Raw genomic sequence first — 26996 nt, forward strand, 5'->3', positions numbered from 1 at the left:
GTTGAGTCATAGTTGTATTGAAACGTTGTTGTTATCCAATGGCATGGTGATTAGGTGATCTGCATAATTTTTCCTCCAGCTTCCCAATAGAGTCCAGCTGTGACTTCCATTGCACTTTTTCAGATGGTTCTTATTCTGCACTTGTTTTAAAATGTAAATAAGGGTATTAGATTGTCAGTTTTTAAAAGTTTCATAATATGCCATGTTGTTTCTTCTTGTGTATCATTCATACAGAGAAGAGGGGGGTCTCTTCCCTGTATGAATGATACACTCCTCACACTTGAAAATGTGTACTGTATTTACTGGCATAATTTCCTTCCTAGAGTAATTTCCCCCCCTCCCTCCTCCCCCCTTCCCACGCAAGATTTTTAGGACATATTTTTCAGAAGTTTGTTTTCCTCGTGTAGTTTCCCCTCTTACATTAAACAGAATTGGACACTCTCTTTCCATTTAAGAGATCTTTCGTGAAGATTTCAAATATCGAAAAATTACTCATGAAAAATGTCTGTGATTGCTCTGACACCATGGAAGATGATCTGGATGTGTTGTCTGTTGAAAGTATTGCAGTGGAAAATACATGTATGTTTATTTTATTCTCGTAATTAACAAAGTAATTTTGATACGAATATTTTATTCGCGAAGTTTAACACTATGATCTGAGATTAGTCAAGATCAGGCTACGTGCACTAGAACTGACATACAGATGTGTTATTTCAATTTTTTTATGGATATTTTATATTGCAATTCACTTTCATGATGACAAATTTAATTCAAAAAGTGTTGCAATTGTGTGAAAGACAAAAGTTTTGTATGTCCTGTACTCTTCAATAAGGATTCTACACTTCTGGTTGATCATTTTAAATTCGGATTTGCTGGGAAGCTCTTGAAGAATAATATTCATCAAGAATGGCTACTCAGCATGGTTATGAATATACAGTAGATGAAAACAGGAACAGGATTGCACCTGGTACATATCATCCCAAAGCAGTAAAAATGAACATTATATTGTATCTAAACAGGAATCTTCCTGTGATAACATGTGTGAGCTGGTTTGTGACATATGCAAAGTATGTGTCCATATGTTATCTTCTCTTGTTCACTGCAACTTATGTAAACATGTTCATGATGTATGATGTGAAGCAGAAGGTGATGGCTTTCTTGTTAGAATCGTTACTGGAGACGAAACCTGGGTACATTACCACCAACTTGAAACAGAGAGCAAGCAAGGAATGGCACCATTCCTCATCACAAAACTCAAGAAGTTCCGGACGCAGCCATCTGCAGAGAAGGTTATGCTCACTCTCTTTTGGAACGAAAGAGACATTATTTTGGAGCACTACATGCCTAGGGGAAATGCCATCACCAGTGTGTCATATTCAGATTTGTTAAAAAATCATCTTTGGCCTGCAATCAAATCAAAGCAATGTGGACATCTGAATATAGGTGTCATTTTGCAACATGACAATGCCCGGTCTCATACTGCCTGTGCAACAGTTGCAACCATCAATGACCTTCACTCTGATACTTTTCCACATCCGCCATACTCACCAGACCTTGCCCCGAGTGACTACCACATATTTGGACCACTCAAAGATGTGATGGGAGGAAAGACATATTTCGTTCTGATGAAGAGGTACACCAAGTGGTGCATGAGTGGCTGCGCACACTACCACAAGATTTTTTCAGAGGAATCCATGCACTTCCAACACGCTGGAGGACTTGTGTTGAATGTAAAGGAGACTATATTGAAAAATGATACACTTGTGTTTCACTTTTGTTCAATAAATTAAATGAAAAAAAAATATATTTACTTTTCATTTGACTCCCCCTCGTAAATAAACTTCACTCCAAGACAGTGACATAATATGTATTATATTACTCTGAATTTTCATTATTGTAATATAAAATATTTTATTACTGCAATGTTTCTGTGAAGGAATGGATTAAAACCAAACAAATTTCAGGTGATACATACATACTTGACTTTGACTCTGCTGATTGTATGTACATCATCTCCTTTTACAACTTGCAAGAAATTACTTTTGTGACCACTAAAGTTCTGACCAGTCGGAAGAGGACTTCCAGCAGATGCACTTCTACTTTTCTCCCTCAGCTCAAAGACTGGGTGGGAGATGTGGGATGCGGTGCTTGTAGCTGTTAATGTTGTTGTGGTACTCATGCACAGCTGGATTAATGGCCCGGTCATTTAACATTCTTAAAGTTTACAGTTCTTTGGGCTTTTCCCCCTTTAAAATTTACTCCCTTAAATGGAATAGTGTGAACGAAGTAAGACAAGTAGTCTTTAGGCTAGGAGCTCACATAAAAGTTAAGATTAGTCCCAAAAGCCTTTGCAAGGTCGTGAAGTTTTAACTTAAGTACACTTTCTCCTTTCTCTCTCACTGATTCAGTGATTGTCATGGAAATATTATACATAAGGATTATGCTAATTATGTTAGCATAAATATCAAATAAAATATACTAATCAGTGGCGCACCCAGAAATATGGTTTGGGGAATTGCTTATAATCAGTGTCTTAGAGCAACATTAAAGCCGTATAGCTGTATCCTTAAGCAAAATGGTTTGAGGGGTACAGGCTGCATCACTGAGATCTAAATAAAAGTTAGGAAATTCGAACATATTGAAAGTTAGAGGTTTAAAAAATGTAGGTATGGGGGTCAAAGGCTAATTAGGATTTCCTGGTCTCTGATCGGGTCAAAAACCCTGATAGAACTAATATTTAACCCTTGCAGTGAATTTCGGTGAAGTCCGGAGGGCGCAATTAGTCAAATCCACTCTCTTCACCTCCACACTGGGGCCCCCTGAGATCTTTTAAGATGCGAAAGAAAGAGTGGTGTGCAGAAAGCAACTGGAAGCTATAAGGGAGCCTGGGGAGGTTTGACCCATTATTTTTATTTCCAAAAATAAATTTCCTTAGAGGTGATGAAAACATACCATTAGATAGACTAAGATCTCAGACATATATGGTAAATTACAGAACAGCCTATTCTTAATGTATTAAATTTCATATATGTTTTTTAATTATACTACTTTCTGGGTCAAACCTCCCCGCATAAGGGAGGTTTGGCCCACATGTTGGGAGGTTTGACCCAAGCCTACAAAACAGTACAAGTCTGCAATATTTAAATAAATTAGGAACATGAATACAAAGAACACTATTTCTAACAAAAGTAGCAAACACAAATATTATAAAAATATAGAAAATAGTAAAAGTTCCACTGAGAAATAGCACTGTTTTCACTTAACGCACATTTAAATTAATAAATCTCACTGAGAACCTAAGTTTTGAAGACATTCTTTCAGTTCCATCTTGAAAAACTGGTTTTGGAAGAATTTTCATATCTTCAAATGGCACATAACTAGTGTCTTCAACATCAGGATACACAAAGCAGTCTGACCCGAATCGGTAGCACCGCATGAATTTCACTTTACACTCATATTCTCTGATCTGTATAACTTTTCCAACATAATGGCATGCTGTCGACTTGGTGCAGAACTTAACCAAGACGAAATCACCACTTTTAGCAGACATCACTCCCCAATCTTCATTATTCACCTCCTCGCAGTCGTCATCATCAGTTATATTTTCAGAAGCCTCGTCCTCATCAGCCGTAGGAGTAAAGTGAGATTGTCTTCTCTTTTTCCTCTCCTTTTCAATTGATACAGAGTCCTCACAGTCATTAGGAAATATTTTCCTAATAGTTTTGGAAGGAAGGGTAGCCTGATTTCTCTTCCTATTGACGCGTTCTTCGTACTCTTTCTCAATAGCTGCTTTGACAGGTGTGTCTGTCAACACACGACTAACAACCCTTTTGCGGCCATTTTTACTTTTCTTTGGACCAGCTTTCGGGAAAGGTCTTACTTGTTCTGGTGAAATTCCACTACAACTTGGCTGGGTAATCAGTGTTGGATGGGGTTCTTTGCTTATGGCTGCTGCATCTTCACTGGCAGGACTTGGTCGATAAGTTACATATGAGCTCATAAAATCAGTAGAATTGAAAATAGTGGAATCAAATGGCCAGATCCCAGTGCATTTAAAGCCACTGATTATATTGGCAGGAGTGAAAGAAACAGGAAATGCATTTCCAACAAATTTTGGGATCTGGTAGATAGTTGCAGTCTCTCCTGGATGAGTGGTCATGAAGTCATCAATAGCTTGATTGTAAACAGTTTTGAAGGGCCCAAATACAGTTCTATCAAGTGGTTGAGTTTTATGGCTTGTGTGGGGTGGCAATGTTATTAGTGTGATACCATTGTCCTTAGCGATCTGAAGTGTCTGTGGTGTTACGTGAGATTCATGGTTGTCTAAGATGACAAGCACAGGACGTTCTTTAGAGCACTTTGTGTGTTTGATAAAGTGTTCCCAGTAATGAACAAAGGTCTCTCCAGCCATCCACCCACTTGGACTAACACCAGCACAAGAACCCACAGGAGCACCATCAATCATTTTATCATTTAATCTCTGTCTTGGATAGACAAAGAATGGTGGAACAGCATTTCCTGTTGCACTTACTGCACAGCAAAGTGTAACAAGTGTCCCCCTCTCAGCGGATGTCATTTTTGAGACCTGTTTTTCCCCTTTTGGTGCAATTACCTTGCCAGGTTTCTGTACATTTGTTACCCCAGTTTCATCCAGATTGTAAATTGATTCTGGGCCAAATTTATTGGTGTGATACACAGAACGAAGATTCTGGAAGAACTCGCCTACACTTGTTGGGTTAAAGGCTGTCCCTCTCCCTAGACTTTTTCCCTGGGGATTCCGCAGTGACAGTCTTGGGTGACGATGCATGAATCCTCTCTCCCAATCATAACTGGCTTGATTGTTTTTCTTCCAATTATCACCGATTGGTTTACCTCTAGCGACTGCATATTCATAAGCAAATCTTCGCAACTCTTTAGGAGTAAGACCATAATTCAACCTAGCTGCTGTTAGAAGGTACTTTTCTAAATCATTTTCCTCTTCTGAACTAAAAATCTGAGAGCTGTTGTGGTCTGCCTTGAAAGCTGTTTCATTTCCTTCCTTTACTTTAGTAACATACCTCCCTAAAGTCTTCCTATCAACTTCATATTCAACTGCAGCTGCTCGAATGCTCACATTATCATCGAGGACACACTTTACAGCAGCTTTCATTACTCCTGGATCTACTTTCTTCCTTGGATTTTCAGTAGGTTTCCACTTGAAAGGCATCCTATTAAGAAATAAAAAAAATGTTATGAAATCACACACCATAACATGGGTCACACCTCCCTGCAATTTTGGGTCAAACCTCCCTCATGGGACTTTTTGTATATACTAAAATATTTATATACTTAATAATAAAGAAAACTACACAATAAATATATGAAATTGAACCTAAAAGGATGTAGAATCAAATGTAACTATCACTATTACCATTAAGATTGCAATTACTTACTTGGATTCTTATAAACAAGAGCATCAAACCAACATCAGCAAGCAACAAATCAAACAGGAAGTAGAATCTCAGCTGTTCTTGGTTTCACTGCCTTGATGAGCATAAATATTACCTCTGACATTAAAAGCAAAGAGAACCATGACAAATAGCAGAGATAAAAATGGCGGGATTTCAAATTATAGAGATGGGTCAAACCTCCCCTATGGTCAAACCTCCCCAGTCTCCCTTACAGCAAGAAAAACTGCAAACAGCATTGGAATGAATGGTGAACAGGCGAAGAATTCGGGACAGGAGGAGATATCAAATAATAGACGACATTAAGATATATGCATCATATGCAGAGACTAAGAGGAAGGCAGAAAATAGGAAAGATGGGGAATGCTGGGTTTGCAGTAAAAGACCTGCTCTTGGGCAGAACACTATGAATGAATGTTGTATAAGGCCACATATACAGTTTAAAAATAAATTATTCAAAGATCACACATTTTCCATAATAATACAAACACGTCAAGGAATTAAAAAGCTTTATTATTTCTCCCTTTCTTTCCCCCCTTTTTTATTGGAGAGAAGCTTGAGCCCCATCAGCCTCACCTCCATGGGTACGCCACTGACTATAGTACATATTGTATTATATTAACTTCAGTTCGAGTATAGACATATCAAGATTTCCTTTATTATTATTATTATTATTATTATTATTATTATTATTATTATTATTATTATTAATATTAATAAAGTAAGTTCGAAAGAAGTGGATGTTAAATGAAATGCAATGTATATATAAAGTAATGGCAACATGTTTTTTTTTAAGAAAAACAAATTTATTGATTATGATGAGTCATGAAAATTTTTAATCTTGATTAAAGGATTTGAATTTGGCGGTATTAAAATAATATGTATTTGAGTTCGTTCACTGCCATCGTGATCAAGAAGGCATTGGTTCGTACATCACCCGAAAAAGGTCAATGTGAAGTTGTATACACTTAGGATATAGTAAAATAATGAAGTAAAAAACACATGCATGTCCGTACTTAAAAAATAAAAAGATATAACAACAAATTACGCACTTTTAAATAACTTTTCTGTCATTTAAAGAAGTCGTTTTGAAATACATTACTTCGATCATGACCGGGCTTCGATGGATGAGTACAGGCTAGCCAGTGGGTGAAAATATTATAATTGCGGTTACTTAATTTTTAATTAGATAGTAGTACAGAATGTCAGATTACTAGCAGAACTTGTTTCGAATTATATTACTGCAGTAGAATAAAAGCATACGCTAAGCAGCTTTCCTTATAATTATGAATTTATTCATAACCAAGTCGGGAGGGGATGTCCATTGGTAGCATTGTCCGGCTCGTAGCTGTCATCCGACGCTGTCTAAGGGAGTTATCGAAGTGGGCGGAAATAGGCCTAATTTATCATACATAATAGGTAAACAGTAATAGATATAACATAGTGTTAACTGAGATTAATAATAAAATGCTATTTTCTATAAATTGAAATAAATACCTTCTCACATATGAAAACATACAGCTGTGAAAAACAACATTGAAGCCCCCATATTTTTGTCATTGTAAGCCTAAATCCTGCCTTCTGAACATTTTCAGGGTGTGTTTCGTTATATGAGTTCTATTTACGAAGAAAAAACAGTTAATAATGGCGTGGCGTTTTAAGGCGTCGAAATATAAGAATGCTGCACCCATCGTTCCGAAACCAGAGGCTTGTATACGAGATATTTCTGTTGGTTCCTACCAGACTTATGGCAACAACATCGCAGCATCCGCCGCTTTTATGGCATTTAATGTTGATCACAATGGTATGATATATTTTAATGTTATATCTGACAGATTATATATACATATGCCAAAATATTTTCATTTACGCTGATTTTGTGTGTTGAGTTCTGTGGTAATATATGCTGATGTCATGATCATCAGAACTGGTGTAAATTTATGTTGATATATTTATACAAGTTTTTCAATTTATAAATATATTTGACTAAACTAACGTTGAGGTAGTACGCTTCGTACCCCGCTTATACACCTTGCATATACGAATCTGTGACAGGTTAGGTTTGTTTAGTTCAGACTTTCATTATGCTTTGCATCTCCGCAAAAAAATTCCTTATAAATTTAATGGTTTTTACTTGAGAAATCACCAGAACTACCTCAGCGCTAGTTTCACATTTCCTTCAAGAAGAAATTTTTCTTTCTTAACAATAATAGACATAATATTTACATTTCAACATTGTATTTTTTTTACAGGCTCTAGTCTAGCTGTGCTTCCTATTGATGACTGTGGTCGTAAAAGTAAATCAATGCCACTTCTTCATGCCCATACGGACACAGTGACTGATATGGATTTTTCTCCATTCCATGATGGTTTATTAGCGACAGGATCTCAGGATTGTCTTGTTAGTATTTGTTCATAGAGAACTCTTGTATCAATATGTTATTTCAAAGTTACAACTCACTTATTACAATGTTATAAGGAATATAAAATAAAATACGCGTCTACCTATAGTTTTTAAAAATTAGGTACCATATGGCGCAAATATTTTATTCTTCTGCCGTATTAAACTTGCATAAATGACGAAGTAGAGAATTACGATACAGAAAATTGTTGAAAAAATTAAAGCCTGTAGCCTGTAGCCTTCACAATTTTAATGAGAGTTAAAGATCCGTTTACATGGGACCTCTTGGCAGTCCAGTAACTAGATTACAGCTAATTACTGTTCCTGTATAAACACATCAGCCAATATCAGCTGGCCATGCCAGTGCATTCAAACATTGTTTTCACAGCCCATTAGTGTTCCCACCATCTCACAATCTAGTTGCTGTCACTGTTTAAATGGTGTACTGGTGTTCAGCACACTGGCCAGTTGCTGGCGGGTAGTAGACATGTGCAGGACAAGCAAATTTTTCTTTATCTTGTGGATTATTTTTAATAATTGTTTTAATTATCTAACAATGTTGGGCAATAAGGTTCTTAGGAAAATATTTGGGGCTAAGAGGGATGAAGTTACAGGAGAATGGAGAAAGTTACACAACGCAGAGCTGCACGCATTGTATACTTCACCTGACATAATTAGGAACATAAAATCCAGATGTTTGAGATGGGCAGGACCTGTAGCACGTATGGGCGAATCCAGAAATGGTATTAAATTTATATATCTTCTCACCATTCGTAAGCTGCCACAAGGGACAAAGAGTACTTAACCATAGAAATTTTTACAAGTTCATGAAAAACCATTAATTTTGTTTTAACAATTAAATTCTTACAAGTACATAGCTGCAAATAATTTTTTTTTGAGATTAGTGGAAATAGAGTGTTAGTTGGGAGGCCGGAGGGAAAAAGACCTTTGGGGAGGCCGAGATGTAGATGGGAAGATTATATTAAAATGGATTTGAGGGAGGTAGGATATGATGGTAGAGACTGGATTAATCTTGCTCAGGATAGGGACCAATGGCGGGCTTATGTGAGGGCGGCAGTGAATGTACGGGTTCCTTAAAAGCCAGTAAGTAAGTAAGTAATGTTGGGCAGGTGGAGTGAGAAACAAACAATGAAGATTGTTAATATGTATGACTGAAAATTTATGGATTGTATTTACTCCTAAATATAATAAAGAGTGAACAACAGATTAATACCAGTTGAACTGATCTACTATCTATTCAATAGCTGACACTGTGTAAACAACAATGGCCAGATAGGAGTCCAGCTACTGTCAAACTGACTAGCTAGTAACTGGCAACGTGTAAATGCATCTTAAGTTTCGTGTATTCAGAATATGTAAATTCAAAGATAGTATTTCATTTTTTGTCTTCTAATTGCAAGGAATTTGAGTTTCAATAAACTAAATCAACTTCGACAATATTACTTATTTTGATTAGGTTGTTGTGGGTCTTATGCAAGACGTATGCATGATGAATATAATTAAATATATTTCGACTCTTTGTAACCTAATTTTGCGTCCATCATATTAACTTGCCATAGCTGTTAGAATGGTATGGTAGAGAAGGCAAGACTTGTCCTGTGACCTTATCATGTGCCGTGGCTATATCACCAGTGGATATGAAAGGGGAAGATAGGTTTTAGTTTGAGATGAACTTTCGTGTTAGTAAATTCTTACCATATTAACAATCATGAAACAAACTCTCTTCCTGATAGCTTATTCTTTTCCGTCTCGCACAGCTCACATGCTCCTCATATATAAATTTCGATTTTGTGCAGTGTTTGTAGACAGGATACATATATATTCATTGCATAAGCTTGTAATTTTCCAGTCTTTAGTCTTTCACAGGAAGACACCATCCAAAAAGACTAAAAACACTTCTGTTAGGGTTATTTAAAAAGTTTGTGGACTATGTTTATTCTTCAGAACCATAAGTTGGTGCTGGCATGATGACTTAGATTCCTTGAGAAACAATACACTACATTTAAGACTCTATTCTCCATTGTTTTTTATATATCATCATCATCGTCGTTATCATCATCCTATCAAGTAATAGTCCTAAAAGAACTGTTGCGGCCTGAGAAAGTGATTTTCATGCCATCTTTTCATGATTGAAAATGCTAAAATATGACAAGGTGTTTTGAAGGTGTTCAGCTGATTTCATTGAACACTTTCACTACCATTATGTGTCTTTTTGTTACCTTCAAGCAGAATCAGCTTTTATTAGAAATTTAACACTATTGTATCATTCAGATGTTTATTAAATAGAGCACTGGTAGCATAATATCTATTTCTCATTAATATTTTGTCCCTAGTGCACTCAGAAAATAATGCTTCTGGGTCAAAGAGGAGAATCGACATGATTTCAGTAGAAGAATTATTGCGAATCTTTCTTGTTGAAGGCGGATACATATGCTACAGCACTTCGGCTGATAATCCACCTCATTCATTCATAACATTTTGCCCAAGGGCAGGTCTTTCCTGTAAACCTAGCATTCTCCAGTCTTTCCTATTTTCTACCTTCCTCTTAGTCTCCACATATGATTCATATATCTTAATGTTGTCAACCGTCAAAAGAATTAGTTTGTTGAACTGTTTTGCTACGAATTTGAAAGACTGTTGCTTGCGTCCACTGAAGTTTTAAGATTTGAGAAAGAGAAAGAGGTCGTGTCGTTCATGTAATATCTATAAGCAGTGAACATTTTTTTTTTTTTTTTTCCACTGGAGTAGATGACATTTTGTCCTTGCTCCACTTCACTCTTTCTCCAGCCAACTTCGAGAAGTTGTACTTTACAAATAATAATATAAAAAAAATTGTTTCTTGTAATGTTTCAAAACACCCCCTTTTCACAGGGCTTGGTTTACAATGACTACAGACCTGAGTTCAGATCCCTGTGAGGGTGGAGTTGTATTTGTGGTGGACATTTCCAAGGTTCCCGAGGATTTTTGTCGGAGTTTTCCCGTTTATCTCCATCATTTCAATATAATTCCTCATTTCAGTATTTGTCATCAATATTTCAATAGTATTTATCCAAAATGGTGCAGTGTGATGCAGTATTCTGACTGACATAGAGATGGCATCAGAGAGAGGAAGTGTTTAAAAAAGTACTCTAGTGGAACTCCACCAGAACTTTAAGAGTTATAGGCCAAATTAACAGTTTACACCACGTGCACAATTAAGTCACGATATCTATAAAAGCATGACTTTTCAGACTTAAAAAATTATTCCCAGTATAGGTATACTGTAAGGTATACAATTAACTTAATAGAGGTTACAGTGCTAGCCTTCGGGCCCTTCCTCCATTCCAAAGGAAAAAAGTTCTACAATAATAAAAAGAGATTATCTTAAAAATACGAACTGTAATTAAAAAAATACAGTACATACAATTCAAAATCTTTATCATCAGTAGGAACATAAATATGCTTGTATTGCAGAAACGTGTAACAGATATACAAAGACTGAAAATTTGTAGTCACATCAAAAATATGCTATTGAATAAAGTATAATAATAATAATAATAATAATAATAATAATAATAATAATAATAATAATAATAATAATAATAATATGAAAGTATACAATTTCATTTGTGAGGAAATGCATTTGGAATGGAAGAGAAATTGCCATCTCTTGCTGGAACGAGCAGTGGATGAGCACAGACGGGGAGTGAGTGGGTTGTCTCCACTATTCTCTTGTCATAAATCGCACCCCATTTATAAGTCGATATTGTTACTAATTCTTTTCAAAATTATGTACCTTCATCCAAAGTCTATTTGCAACTCATGCATACCTTCTTGATTATGATATTCCACAGTTCATCTTCAAATCACTGATAATGAAAGTGTAACCACAGAAAGAAAGAAGAAAAAAAGACACAATTTGTACTTTTTAGTGTTTTAATACAGACCTTCTTGCTAGAATTTTCGGGGAAGTCAGCTAGTGATTTGTGTTTGTTGTTGCATAGTTTTTTCTATCACAATATAAAAAACAATTTAGAAAATTATGAAGCTTGTTGTCACGATATGTAACTGACTTGTAGATGTAGAAGTAAGACAAAACTTTTGATAACTCATAATCTTTAATACGTTCTAGGTAAAACTTTGGCACATTCCAGAGAAGGGGCTTGAAGAAAGTTTGTGTAATGCAGAATGCACTTTCTCTCACAAACAGAGGAGAGTTGAAACTGTTTGTTTTCATCCAACAGCAGACTGTCTTCTAACAACTACTTCCTACACAACATTGACATTGTGGGACATCAGCACAGAGAAAGAAATGTTCTGTAAGTTCATTTGCCAAGAGAAAGTTGAAACTACACAAATAATCGTAAGATTTATGAGAGTATTCTGAATTGTTGCTGAGTCTGCTGTTACATCTTTGTAAAGAGGAGCATTCAGATGAAGCTGCTGAAACTGTACTGCAATACATTTTAATTTGAAATATATATTTTTTTAATTAGTGTGCGCAGGGAGGGATGTGTGTGTGTGTGTGTGTGTGCACGCGTGCGCGTTTTTTTTTTCCTCCATTGGTTAAGCTACACAAAAATATACAATACATAGTAAACAGATTAATTCAATTTACAAGCATATTTTAGTTGAGCTATACAAAATTGTACAATTCATATCAAGTAGATTAATTCAATAAACAATTCTTCAGTTGTGTAGAAGGTATGAGTATGTAGAAATTTGGTTAATTCTGTTCTAAACCTTTTCTCATGGTCTTTCACAGCTTTAAGATAATTAGACAGTGCATTGAAGACTGTAATACATGAATAGTGAACTCCTTTTTTTATAACAGCTTAGACTAACAGAGTGTAGATGGAGATCTGATTTATGTCTTGTATTAAAATTCCCGAATGTCTTGATTAGTACTAAATGTATCTCAGTTTTTAATATAAAACATCATTAGAGAAAGAATGTGATCACGAGATAAGGTCATGATTTCTAAATTTTGGAAAATCTTTTTACATGATGTCCTTTTATGCACACCAGCCATTATTCTTATTGCTTTCTCTTGTAAAACAAAAATGTGTTTAGTTTCAGATGAGTTGCCACAGAATATTAATCCATATTTCATTACATTGATAGATACTCTCATGGCGTACTAAGTATGTAGTGAATTTGAAAAGATTGGAAAATTGTGATGAGCTTACTTATAGGACACTATACTCATAGAAAAGACATGTACAGCACAGGACTTGGTGATGGCATACCCATGTGCAAGCTATTTGGTTTAAAAAAAAAAGACTACCTAGTGGTTAATTCTATTTATGAATGTGATGAATTATTAAGCTTCAGATGTAATTTCTTGATATTATAAATATGGGACAGGGAATATTGCCAAAAAAGGAGTGGAGTGAACTTTTGAAACATTAAGATTTCAGGACTGTTTAATTATATCCGTAATTTTGATGTTTAAAAAAGTGGATCCATTGTGAGTAAAGCATTTAGGTCTGAAAACACGCGTTTAATTCTGTTCTTTGTTAGGAAAATGTTTAAATGCTTAATTTGTTGTGTAGGTGCCTGGCATCTTCACATTTGGATAGCTTTGATTGATTCTTGATACCTACTATTTTTTGACGATGATTTTTTTTTTTTTTCATCTTTTGTCAAATGCTTCAATAGTTCTTTAAAATAGGTCATAACTAATTTTTCCTAAATCTTTATTTGTTCGCAACTTTGCAAAACATTACGTGATTGGTACTGAAAAAAATGCTTCAGCATTGAAAAGAAACAAATTTTGCATGCATATTGTAATAATGATATTTTGCCCATTTTTATTGGATTTTCTTTTTCTCTTGCAGCGAATGCAGAGCACAGTGATGTTATTCAGTCCTTAAGTTGGAAAAAAGATGGAACATTACTGGCAACTTCATGTAAGGATAAACAAGTTCGAATATTGGATCCACGCTTGCCAGCCAACATTTTCGTACATGTAGCAAATAGTCATCAGAGCATCAAGGACTCCCGTGTGGTGTGGTTAGGAGACACGAGCAGAATTCTCACAACTGGTTTCGATTCAGTAAGTGATAATTAGTGTAGTGCTTTAGCATTTTCGTTATCTTCAAATTGCAAAACATTTCATGAAAGCAAGATGAAAGTACCGTATTTTCTGGAATAACCCACACACCTTTTTTTCCGAAATATATAAGTAAAAATACGGGTGCATGGCTTATTCAAAATGAAGTTGGCAACGTTGCCCAATTTTCCTCTCACACAACACCTAAGGCGGTAACACATGTCATTATATTCCCGCATAAGTATTTCAATTATTAACATTGTTAAATGGCATGTGGATCAACAGTACATATGTCAGAATCAAGTGTGATAAGTGGATAGTTTGAAAATGAGTACCACTGAAGATATGAGATTGTGATCCTTCACTTTCAGCGAAAAATTAAAATTATCAAGGATGTGGAGTAACAATGAAATCCTGCTACAGCCCTGAATTTGATGTAAGTGAAAGTTGCATTAGAGACTGGACGAAAAAGAATGGAAACCACATAGTATCATACAAAATAAAGATAATTAATTTACTCTTGTTGCAGAATATCGTATAAATGGCTAATTAAGCAAGACAACTGACAAGTTTGCAGTGCACGCACATAGGATGGGTTTGAAATGCGTCTTTCCAGAATAAAATTCAACTGAACTGTATATGTGTTTAATTGTTTTTGTCGTGAATAAGTTTTGTCGAAAGTTTTATTGTATTTTTTATTTTTGTTGCCTTTCAAAAGAGGGGCGCATGGCTTATTCGAGGGCATAGGGTATTCGAGAAAATACGATAATTGGCAGTTTTTTCATGTTTGGGTAAATGTTGTAAATCTTCCGCCTCCTCCTCCTCCTCCTCCTCCTCCTCCTCCTCCTCCTCCTCCTCCTCTGAATACATTTCTTTTTCCGATTGTCTTTTCTCACAGTCCTTGTTATGCTGTGGTCAGAATCGGTATTGTCCTTCATCTACCTTTTATCGTAGGACTTGATAAATATCCCAGGAAAGCTTACATGGCTCTTCCTTGTAAGTTCAGATGGGGAGGCTGCCACCTAAATGTCTTTTCACAAACATAATTGTAGTCAATGATTATTAAAGGAGAAAAATTGGCTCCGGCACCAGGGATCGAACCCGGATCCATGGTTCTACATACCAAGTGCTCTAACCACTGAGCTACCATAACAGATATATTATGTAGGACCAAAAATTAATATTTACGTAGATAATTGTAGTCGTAACTTTACAATTATTAGTGATGAAACAATTATACTGCTGTTGTGCCACAAGCAGGTAACATGGACATGAGAAACTATTTCAAGATGCAAAAGAAGTTTAGGAAGATCAATGAAAAGATGATGCGGGACCATATTGGGCCAATGAGGATCCAGCAGTTACTCGATGATTATGATACGATGGTATCTGTCACCACCCCACTGTCACAATTTAAACCCACGTCCAAGTTTACCTCCAGTTTTCCCTTGTGTAGAATCTTGATGCTTTATAACCTGTGCAGTTTAAAGTGCCACTAATGATATATGGTGCTGCTTGAGATGTGAAACATGATTAATTATATAAAACAATTGTATAAATAAAACCAAATACGATCTTGCTTAGCTCTTGTATGGAAACCAAAGTATACTAAAAAAAATGAAATTTAAAATTCTAAGCATCAATATAAAATAATTGTTGGTGTATGGAACATAAGAACTAGAATAGAAATGTATCTACACATACTTGAGAATTATTCTGTCTCTTTCGTTTGCAGCTGTATTGGCTGGTCTGTTAAGTGTCTATTATATGCCTTAGGTTGCTATATTACTAGCTGAAAATGTTGTACAGTTCCTTATGGATTATGATCATTATGGGATGGTGGTAGGTAGTGGTCATTATGATGCTGACGATGAATTGATAGCAGGAGATTGGGAGTGTCTTGAAATAAACATGGGTTTCTGTCATGCAAAGCTAATGCTTCAGCCTTTTGGCTAATGATATGCCCCCTGTTATTTCAATCAAATATAAAGTTCTATTGTTTAATAGAAAATTGTTTGATAATGTATATAATATTAAAAATTATTGTAATAGGATTTTTTAAAGAAGTTTACTTGAATAATAGTAGAAAGAAAAATTAAAATTATTGACATTTGAGACATGTTTCTTTTTAATGCACATTTTTAACCATTTATAGCATTGTAAACACTTTATGACTTGATCAACAATATGTACAAAGCTTATTATTGACAGTGTGGTGATAGTTTTTGTTGTTTTTTTCATCATCATAGGGTCGACAGAGGGAAGTCTTTATTCGAGATCTCAGAAATTTTGAGGACTGTGAGAAAGCATTGGTTCTGGACAGTTCTACAGGGTGAGAATAGGCTTAATTTATGTTATAGCTATGCATGTGTTGCTTATTATAGTATTATAATATTTATTATATGTTGATATGTGTTGTCATCAAGTCTGATATTTTCTGTGATTTTTTTTGCCCATCAGAATACTTAATTTGTTGACAATTTACAGTTTCTCTGTTGATAAAAACAGTAGAACTTTGTTCGTTGGAAAAGAAAATTATATTCCAATGTTTGGTGATTTACGACATATCTGGTGACAGGAGACTATAAAACTTTGTTGTTTGAAAACAGGTTATAGTGCCTTTTTAGGGATTTCAAAGAATTTTATGTGAGCTTATATTTAATTAAGCTTCCATACTGGAGTGATGCATGAACAAAAACTGTTTCAGAAATTAAAAAGAGCGTAATTTTTTAGAAATTATTTCTGACAATTAAGGGGGTCTTGTATAACAGTAAACACAGTAATGCATTAATTTATTGCAAATAAATATAAATCTATATTACTATCATATATTCTTTGTGAAATTATATGCCCAGACAAGAAAAACAGTCACATAGAACAAAAATAACCTCTCCAGTGTGACAGTCCTACTTTAAAAAAAACTCACCAACCTCATGCGAAGAATTTACTAAGTGAGGCAAACTTCGTCCATTGTTGTCATGAGGGTCATGTTCAATGTCTTTATATAATTATTGCCTTAATTTTGGTATTTCTCGCCATGAGAAGAACCCCATCTATATCTAGAATATAATGGCAGTATTCACTCAGTTCGCGAAAAAAGTCACATAGGCACTTATTGACTTGGTTATTCACGGTTATTTTTACACAAAATTATTAACGTCAAATGTTAAAAAATAAGTTACGCAAGACTGAATTTTGTTATTAAAGATCTGTATTTTTATGAATTTTGTTATTAAAGATCTGAATTTTCAATGAAAGCAATACAGTATTTCATAAAATCTTTATCCATGTTTAAAAATAAATCGATTATTGTTGAAATGGAATAAGTCAATCATATACTAGTGAAATTATAAACAACAATAAAAAAAATGATTAAATTGATACTTACTCGGTTTCAGTAATAATCAATTCAAATAAACCCTTAAAGTTGCCAACTATCTAATCAAAATACACAATTTCTCTGCCCTCTGCTGGTTTAAAACTCTGGTATATCCATCCGATTCTGTATATTCCCTTCTAATCTTATCCATAACACATGAAGGAAGTACTTTCCTATTTTTTTTCACCAAATGTGTCCAAGAATTAACCCAGTAGACAAATTGTCTGTGTGTCACAAATCGTAAGACCTTGTTCGTAATATTGCTTAGTTCTTGTCTTTCAAAATCTGTTTAGCATGCACCATTATTGTGTGTCTAGTCGTGTTTAGAGTATCTAAATTTAAAATTACACTATTGAAGTTGATGTGGCTAGTAATGCACTCAACAGTCCCTCGCAAGTTGGAAATAAGTTCACTTTCGTGGCAGCACACATTTTCTTCTGCTTTTGGCACAACTACTTACGCTTCACATCCACACCAGTTCATATTGTTTTCTCTATTTCCTTCTGGCCCAGGTCTGTTGTTGCCTTTTTCCATGTCTTTGTCCTCGCCAACTTCTGGTTCAAACATATACGGATGAACATTATCCATATTCATTACAAATAATGATTTAAGACCATAAACACACACGAAAGCAATCTGACTTGCGCGTCACCGCTTATATAAATGAGGAGAGTCTCACTTAGTGACGTCACGGCCTTAAATGCCTTGCATTACTAAAGGGGATATTTCTGATTCTAGGAATCGCACTGACTTCCGGTTTTTCGGCTGTTTTTGTCAAAGCATACTCTTTCCAATGTATTACTTACTGAAAATTGAGTTTTTTTAAATTGCCAGCATCTTTAAGATCATTTGGCGGCACTAATATCTTATTACTTTTTGCACTGTATTAAGGTTGGTTATGAATTTTGGACAAAGGGGAAAGTAAAATTAAATCTAGAAAATCAGCTCTAGCATCGTTCTTTTTTCATCACAAATTACTGAATAATTGGGCTTACTGTGATTTGAGTCTTGAGTCTCTGATATGATAATTGTCACATTCTGTATTAATTATTTATTATTTAATAACAGCAATTTCTCTACAGCAGTTAACGAACAACAATAGAATGATCATAAATTTTAAGTAAGAAAGGATTTAGAAGGTACTACTATTTCAGCATTTGCTTGAAATAACTGAGGGAATCCACAAAAAATTTTAACCAGCTGCAGGGATTGATCGTCACACCAAATAATATACTGTATGTCGAAGAATTTTAACCATTTGCAGGATTGAATGTCACACCACCTATATAATAATTATACAGAAGGAAGTTATATTACTGTGAAGATTTTAATATCTTATTTCTTGGATAGAGTACAACAAAAATTTCTAATACCATATTAGTTCCAAATGAATACTTTTGTCAGAAAAAAAAATCCTTTCCCTAAATGTTAACACTGTTTTACTCAAGTTTTATCCATATGATTCGTCCACACCTGTGGAGTAATGGTTAGCACGTCTGGCCGCGAATCCAGGTGGCCTGGGTTTGATTCCCGGTGAGGGCAAGTTACCTGGTTGAGGTTTTTTCCGGGGTTTTCCTTCAACCCAATATGAGCAAATGCTGGGTAACTTTTGATGCTGGACCCCGGACTCATTTCACCGGCATTATCACCTTCATCTCATTCAGATGCTAAATAACCTGAGTAGTTGATAAAGCGTCATAAAATAACCCAATAAAATAAAAAAATAAATCTATATGATTCTGATTTTTACTCTTACCATTAGGCAAACTGATAAGGAATGATTTATTTCTTTACAATTTTGAAATAAAATGGACGGTTTTCTTGCAAATTAAATAAAAAGATTAACACATATCATTATTTCCTGCCATTACAAAGTCTGAAAATTCTGCTGTAGTGACTATTCAGACCTAACTTCATATGTGTATTCGTAGGTGAGCCAAACTGTGCAGACTTTCAGCCTAATTTTATAATTAACCATGCACGTAATTACAAAACACATAATAGATTTTTTAAGTTTTTATTTTTGTATTCTATTGCCTTCTTCACTTTGCATAGTTATATCACTTCCATTCTGTATACTATATGTGCATGCTCACTTTTGTCCGTCTGCGCGTATAGTAATAACTAATCAAAATAATTTGAGCACAGTACAAAAGTATTCAGATTATACAAATAATCAGAGCTTGAAAAAAAAATGTGAATTTACACTTCATATATGAATTGTAAATTAGAATACTGTATGTATGTTTTTTAGGATCCTGATTCCATTGTACGATCCTGATACTGGAATGCTATTTCTTGCTGGGAAAGGAGACACCACCATTTCGTACCTAGAGGTTACTGACAGAGAACCTTACCTTATAGAAGGAATTCGTCATAATGGAGAACAGACAAAAGGAGCCTGTTTGGTCCCCAAGAGAGCCCTTGCTGTCATGCAAGGGGAAGTAAATCGATTACTTCAGTTGACATCTTCTTCTGTCATTCCCATAATGTATCAAGTGCCAAGAAAGGTAAGTTGAATTAAAGAATAAAGATTGAAGAATGGTGAAGATTAGTAGAATAAACGAACAAATCATTGCGGTATTTTAGTTGATTGGCTTTCGTTGTGTCCAGATATGCTCAACTGAGATGTTCATGAACTGTGCTAGTACTGCAGAGAAAAATCGTTCCCCTTCATATATTGCCACTTCCAACAAACCTTAGTCCATCAGAACTTCAGTTATTGTCGTCATCTTTTACTGTTATAATTTCTACAATTTTTTTTCGATCATATATTGGTATGTTGTTGTTTGATGACAAATAATTGTGTTTGATGACAAATAATTGCATTATCTCGGGCATTATTAGTGTTTGTGAGGTTGGTAAGTTCGGACTACTGTGAGCCATAGTTGAAACAATTGAATTACGACATGGGAGAAATTTGTTTTCTGTTTTACGGATAGTGTAGCTTTATTTTATGCAAAATGGTTCAAAAAATGTTGCCAGTATAAAATAATAGAGATCTAGGAATGTAACATTCTTAGAAATTAAATGTTAAGAATTATTTCGAGGCAGATGAACGAATTGTGGGTTATAACCCATGTACACCATATTTCTCATACAGCAATTAGAAGACTCGTTAATGAAGGAAAAAACATTAAAATGAATTCATTTAATAATCTTTATTGTGACAAGGAACGGTATTTCTTGTAATTTATAATTTTATTAAAAATTGAGAGTGTAAGTAAAGAGATGGACTTTTCTGAATGAATAGCTATAACATGGGTTTAAGTGACTTGACTGTCATTATTTTGATAGCTGTAACAGTTTTCAGGCATTATTAGTGACAGTAATTGAGTCCAAGAAAGTTTAATGTCCATATCTGAGTGGTTTGTGCTAACCAAGAACCATTTTGTGACATGAGAATGTGTAATCTTTGTAACAGTCATATCGAGACTTCCATGCAGACCTGTTTCCCGACACCACAGGCTGTGAAGCACAGATATCAGCAACTCATTGGCTGCAGGGACACAATGCACCTGTCCCACGTATCAGTTTGGATCCTGCCAAGAGATCTGGAGGAGAATGCCCTGTTCAAGTAAGTTCTTTGTGATTTGGAATATTGTTTATGTTCGCAAATTTGATTTCAATAAGGAGCTTAAAACTGATAATTTTCATCAGTTTTACCAAATGGCAAAAACATAAATATTTCTAACATGTATATTTTAGAAATATTTATATATATATATACAGGACAATTCACGATGTTATATCGGCATTTACAGAGCTTTTCCCAAGGGTATTCTGAGTAAAAGAGAATTAAAATGAACACAAGTTGGATTCAGACTAGGTAGATAATTATTCCCTAGTTTGAGAAATGCATTAATGTGAACTAGACTGTTGCATGTGTACTATGCAGCCTGATCAAACATAACTTGATCACACTATCTTGTGTAAAACAAAGAAAGAGTGCCAGCTTTTTGCTTGCCATGTGTATAGCCAGGTGTATTGACGCAGAGTGAACAGACTACCAGATTCAAAACTACCATTCATAAAACACTGATTATTCTCTTAAGGAATCTTTACATTGAGACAACTTGAAGCAACCTAGTTGCCTATAGCATGCGATTATTTTCTGCCACCCATGTTGCCATGCAGTACTCTATCAGGGAGCAATCATTACAGCATACTGCCGTCCCATTTACATCCATTGTCACAGGTTGCTTCAATTTTTGAGCGAGTTTGTGCAGAGATATTGGTACAGACAGTTGCTGCTGCTGCTGCTGCTACTGCCTATCTCTTTTTGAATAGGAAGAGGAAACATATTCAGAATAAGATGTGGTGCAGACAGATTTTCATAAATAATGTTATACCTCGCGATAACTTTCAGAAAGTAATTGAAGTCCTCTTTACTCATACAAGTACAATTTCTGAACAGTTATCAGCAAGGAGTTTCTTGGCTCATCAATCTCAAAAAGAAAACACAGAGAAGCGAATTGCACCCACTGATCACTCTGATCTGACCCGCTCTTTTCCTTCCTATATCTGTGGAAGATTCTTAAATGTTTTTCCCTTGTCTTTGGCTTCCTTCACCGAAAAATCGAACTTCAAAGCTATTTCTTCCTCTAACTTCACTGCTTCCTATTATCTTTGTAATTGGGATCCCTCAAATCCCACAAAATGTTATTCACTGTATTATTCAATTGTAAGCTTTGTTTTATTTGTATCCCAACTCATGGTGCCTCATGCGACCAGACAACTGACCCCAACAGTGATGGATAAGCTTGCGACAGATTGGCACTGCAACCCTTATGCGATTGTGTTACCACCCTACTCAAAATGAGCAATCTGCAGCATGCGATTGTTGCATATGCGGCATGATTGCCTATGGGTGCTTCAATGTAATACTACCTTTCTGCTGTGTTGAATAAAAGAGCAACTCCCCTCCGCCAAGTTAAATATATAAAACTTCTCAATAACTTCAAAAAAGAAAGCTTCCTGCATTCTGTATTATGAGCATGCACTTGTAATTTTATGAAGTATGCAAATATTTTCATAAATTTTTTTCTCATAGGTAACAGGACCGAGAATAAACTCCGTAAGTGCCAGTATAGCTTTGTGAATCACCTTGTCTCTCTCTTATGTATTTAAACTGCTACATGAATCTGATATTTTTAATGTATTATTTTGCCACAAATAAAGTGTCTGGTATTAGCTCCCATAAGGTTGAATAATGGTATTGATAGTACTGCTTTTGTTCACTCAAAAGGCTGAGCTTGAGTTACATGTAGCACATTGTATTGTTACTTGATTTTAATTGTTGCTACTTTACATTGACTGCAATTAGTTGTCAGATTTATGCTGTCTGCATTACTAAGGAGTCCATAAACTTTGATATCTGAAGAATAGTTGAAAAAATAATTTTGTTTTATTTTTACAATCTCATTATTTTTTCCTTACATATTGTTATGTTAATAATATATAATGTTGTCATTCATGTTGGTTTAATGAGTACAGTGCTTGCCATTGAATACGAAGTTATGAGCTTAGGCCTGGCCAAGAGCTGTGTGACTATTTCAGGGAAATACATATCCTTTGTATGTCTTTTCTCGAAAGGAAAGTAAAACAAAAGGTTTCATAACATAACAGAACTCTGACTTAGGCAAAATTTACAACTGGCCAATTCTTAACCAAGTTTCTTGCTTTGTGGACATATCTCTGCAAACCACCATTTTGGTTGGAACTACAGATATCTCTGCAAGATATCTATTAAGACTACTTGCAGACAAAGCATGAAACTAAATAAAAAAATTAGATACACCTTGAAAGGTCACAGTATGTAAGGGATGTAAAAGGAAACCGCCATTATAAATTATTAAGTTTTAAGCCCAGTAAATTTCTCATCAAAGGGAACTGATTCGATCTTTGACAAATCTATGGTTTGTGGACAATAAAAAGTAAAAATCTATGGTTTGTGGACAATAAAAAGTAACTGTAGATCAGTTTTCTCTGGTAACTTGATTTCCATGCCATTCTCATTCTAGAGAATGACCTATTTGGTACACAACGTCAGGATTAAACACTTGGCATGTGTTGTGAAATTTGTAGCTTTGAAAAATTGTGTACAGGCATACAGCACTCATAGCCTCAGCTATCTAATCGGGCTCTCCAACAGAATAACAATCATTATAACAAAACATGTTATGTAGGCTTATCTTTTGTAACGATAATGCATTTGTGAATAGAAATCACCTCCTTCAATACAGAAAACTAGATTTGAAAGGATTATATTAAAAAGATGTTTAATGACTTAGCGCCAATATCCATCCATTGGAAAAGAACAGTAATGTTAGGTTGCATAGCAAGTGGCTTAGTCTGTGCCATTGCTTCATTGTCATTACTAGACAGCGGACTTATAAAAACCTTTCCTCTTTCTGAGTTTATACCTGTCTACATCATTGCGAAACACATTCATGAATCTAAATACACGAATGTTTTAGTGCTTGAAAATAACTGAAATTACATTATAGCCTGTCCTCATGTATTCAAGAATTTAAAGGAAATAATCCCTTCCCCATTCCTTTCCAGTATTTTCAAGTTATTTGCGAGAAACAATACCATTGTACACTTCACAGGAAAAAAAAAAAAAAAAAAATGGGCAGACTCTTGGTCATTAGAAATGTAAAGTTCTACCGTACAGTTCACATGTGTAAACAAACTGCATTTGAAGGCATTGCTTTGATGTTTATTTATTGAAAGTCGTCCGTCTGCAATGTTGTCAACCTTACGAGGTGTGTGTTGTGTAAGGGTAAGATGTCTGTTTTCCATGCCATACGTTGTGAGTTCACTTCCCAATATTTTACTTTTTAATTGATGTATTTTAAATGTTTAATGACATTTGTTAATCAACTTCGATATGCCTCTCTTGTAAAAATATTATTGTCCATCACTTGTGGGCTATCAATAGGCGAGACCAGGTCTATATAAGCAAAAAGAATAGTTGTTTCACTTCTTAAGAAAACCGAAAACACATTAAATATAAATGAATAAATAAATATAAACAAAAAAGGCCTGTGGTAGGGACTTGTATCTTGTCCACAAACTACCTGTGTCAATAGCTGCCCTCATTCTGCGTGGCATAGAGTCCACAAGATTATGGAACATGACTCCAATCACTTTGGCTGCAATGATTTGTTGGAGTTATTGCATGTTTATCATATTCAAGAATAATGTTGAGACAGACCATTTTATTTACAGACAGGAATATTGCTTGGGAGAGAGGAGAGTTGTTATTTATGAGTTCAGGCATATAACATAAGAGACATTGCCACATAAATCTAGCTTTGCGAGACATATAATGTAGAAATTTGTAATTTAAAAAATTAAGATTGTCGGAAACTTGAACCTTGAATTAGTATTATTCACTTGTTTTGTAGATCCGTGCTGGTAACCATCTATATTCTTGAAACTGATAGTATCAGATTGGCATAATATATGGTTTTCCTGTTCATGTTCGCTTTGATTGATTATATATTTATCAATTGTATTATTATTTCTCTCTTAGGCCCTGATTTGTTTAAAATCAAACCTCCATTCCATTTTATGAGATATTTCAGACTCTTAAACACAATACAGCAAAATTTAAATGGTTTAATTATGTGTTAGCTGGTGAATGGCAACTTTGACGAGACGAGCATGTGCAGTATTACGTATCTGAAACTTATAAATTGTCAGTGGCCCATTCTTTTTGCTGCAAAGTGTACCACGTGATGAGAAGCAAGCATTGGCCATACTTCCACCTTCCATTCCCCATTCCTTACTCAGAATTCCCCAGACAATCCAAACCACAGTACATTTGATATCCTCTCGATGGTAATTATTTCATGCAAATAAGAAAAAGTGAAAATATATAAAAGTAGCCTACCATTAAAAGCTATAAAAAGTTTTAATTATCTACTGTGAAACCAATTGTGGAGCATAAACTTGTGATAAAGGTAAAGATAATAACAATCTGAGCTTGTTTTTTTTTATGTTCTAAAAATTTAAGTACAAAAAAGTATTGATGAATGCTGCGTTGTCTATTCACAGCATTTGTATATCACATTTCATTTTTAGTTTGATAGAGTCTAAATGATGTAAAATAAATGCTAGATTTAGGCACCTCTAAGATCTAAGAGTCCGCTGTCTAGTCTTCATACCATTTTGTGAACACTAGGTAACGTTAGCTGTTGAAATTTGTAATCAAAAACATTTTCTGTTAAAGTTAAAAATTAACGATTTTCCATCACAACCTGTAAATTTTAGTTTGTGAACATAATATTAACGCTTAACTTATTGCATTAGTAATAGTTCATTTGTAACTGGCTAATGGTTTTTGGAGACCTGTTGATTGTAGACCAAGTATGCAAAAGCTTTAATTATTGCAAATCACAGTGTGGCCAAATCTGCACTTAAGTTCGGTTTGTTTTCATTGGCATTGGTATGCAGGCAAAGTATTGTTTGGTTCATGCATTTTTGTTTAGTTTTAGTGCATGATTATAAACTTTTGTGATTTATTTTATTTCTTCAGTATAATCTATTTGCCTTCCTTTCATTTAATTTGCTGTTCTCTTCTATTTTTCTGTACTTTTACTTTGAGTGTTTGTGAGCTTCTGAATGCAGTTGTGTGGATCTAGTGGTTAAAGTAATAAATGACTGTAAGTTTCTGTTTTCATCTTAACAAGCAAAAATTGTAATATTATACAGTTTAATAACAAATCTAAGAATGATTTTTTTCCTGGTATTGATGGACAACATAACACTAATCATTCGTGAAATTTTAAACTCCCCCTCCTCCACCCTCCGAGTCGTAAAAATGGTTGTTGGGGATTCTAAATGTGTTTTTCTTTTTAATTTCGAATTGGTTATGTGAAACGTATTTGATATGTGGTAATTTTTTTCTATGTATTTCTTAGAAATAACAAAATGATATATTCTATGAGTTAGAAGCAAGGTGGAATGATTTAAGTAAATTTAGATCAAGCTATATTTATTTTATAAATTATTGGTTTGAATCAATATTATATTTCTAATGCACTTTTAAATGAAAAAAACAATTATACAGATTCTTTATTATTTAACAACGAATTTTAGTAAGTTATTTATTTATTTATTTTTTTAATCCAATGCCACCAGGTTGTCTTTCGACATTTCTGGTCTTCTCTCCTGGCCGTGGCTTAGTTGTAACCCACTTCTGAGGTTGGGGTGCCTGGAAGGCAGAGTTACATTACCCCGATGATGTGATAGGATGATTATGATAATGTGGTGCCAGGAGAGGTCTTAAATCTAAACTTAATTTAAATTCCTGACCATGGACGAACACAGGAATAATCCCCTTTTAGTAAGTTATTAATCTTAAAATATATTTCATTTTTGAAGAGTTGGCTGTGTTGGTTGGCCTAACTGACTCTTTAACTGGTCATACGTTTTAGGCAGGTGGTGTAGTACTGTATATTGATTGTTAGGCATTTCCCTCACACATTACATATAATCTATTGTAAGAGCCACTCTGTCCTAGTTGTTATAACTGGAACTCTCTGCATCATAATCCACAGTTAATTCCCGATTTACCACGAAAATCGTCTGTAGCTGCATTTAGATTGGCAACAGGCCATGATTGTTTGGCCAAACACCTGCATAGAATTGGAATATATCAGTCCCCTAACTGCCCATTGTGCAACTCAAACCAAGAAATGG

General features: G+C 34.7%; 2 protein-coding genes across 3 annotated transcripts in view; one reads left to right on the plus strand and one right to left on the minus strand.

The window, feature by feature from the left end:
* Positions 1-2911: 2911 nt before the first annotated feature.
* On the minus strand, positions 2912-5658 carry LOC138714878 (tigger transposable element-derived protein 4-like). Its single transcript, XM_069847113.1, has 2 exons — positions 5433-5658; positions 2912-5207 (listed from the first exon to the last, which is right to left on the minus strand). The coding sequence occupies exon 2, from the start codon at positions 5204-5206 to the stop codon at positions 3260-3262; it is 1947 nt and encodes a 648-aa protein (XP_069703214.1). The 5' UTR covers position 5207; positions 5433-5658; the 3' UTR covers positions 2912-3259.
* Positions 5659-6730: 1072 nt separating this feature from the next.
* pod1 (coronin pod1) overlaps positions 6731-26996 on the plus strand; it is a 64002-nt gene continuing 43736 nt past the window's right edge. For both annotated transcript variants that reach the window (XM_069847115.1, XM_069847114.1), the window contains exons 1-8: positions 6731-6866; positions 7043-7251; positions 7700-7848; positions 11981-12167; positions 13689-13906; positions 16153-16235; positions 19537-19792; positions 20707-20859. In XM_069847115.1, coding sequence (XP_069703216.1) covers positions 7092-7251; positions 7700-7848; positions 11981-12167; positions 13689-13906; positions 16153-16235; positions 19537-19792; positions 20707-20859 — 1206 coding nt within the window. In that variant the 5' untranslated portion in view covers positions 6731-6866; positions 7043-7091. The remainder of the gene's footprint in view (positions 6867-7042; positions 7252-7699; positions 7849-11980; positions 12168-13688; positions 13907-16152; positions 16236-19536; positions 19793-20706; positions 20860-26996) is intronic.

This window comes from Periplaneta americana, chromosome 15 (assembly GCF_040183065.1).
Source record: "Periplaneta americana isolate PAMFEO1 chromosome 15, P.americana_PAMFEO1_priV1, whole genome shotgun sequence".
Classification (NCBI taxonomy): Eukaryota; Metazoa; Arthropoda; class Insecta; order Blattodea; family Blattidae; genus Periplaneta; species Periplaneta americana.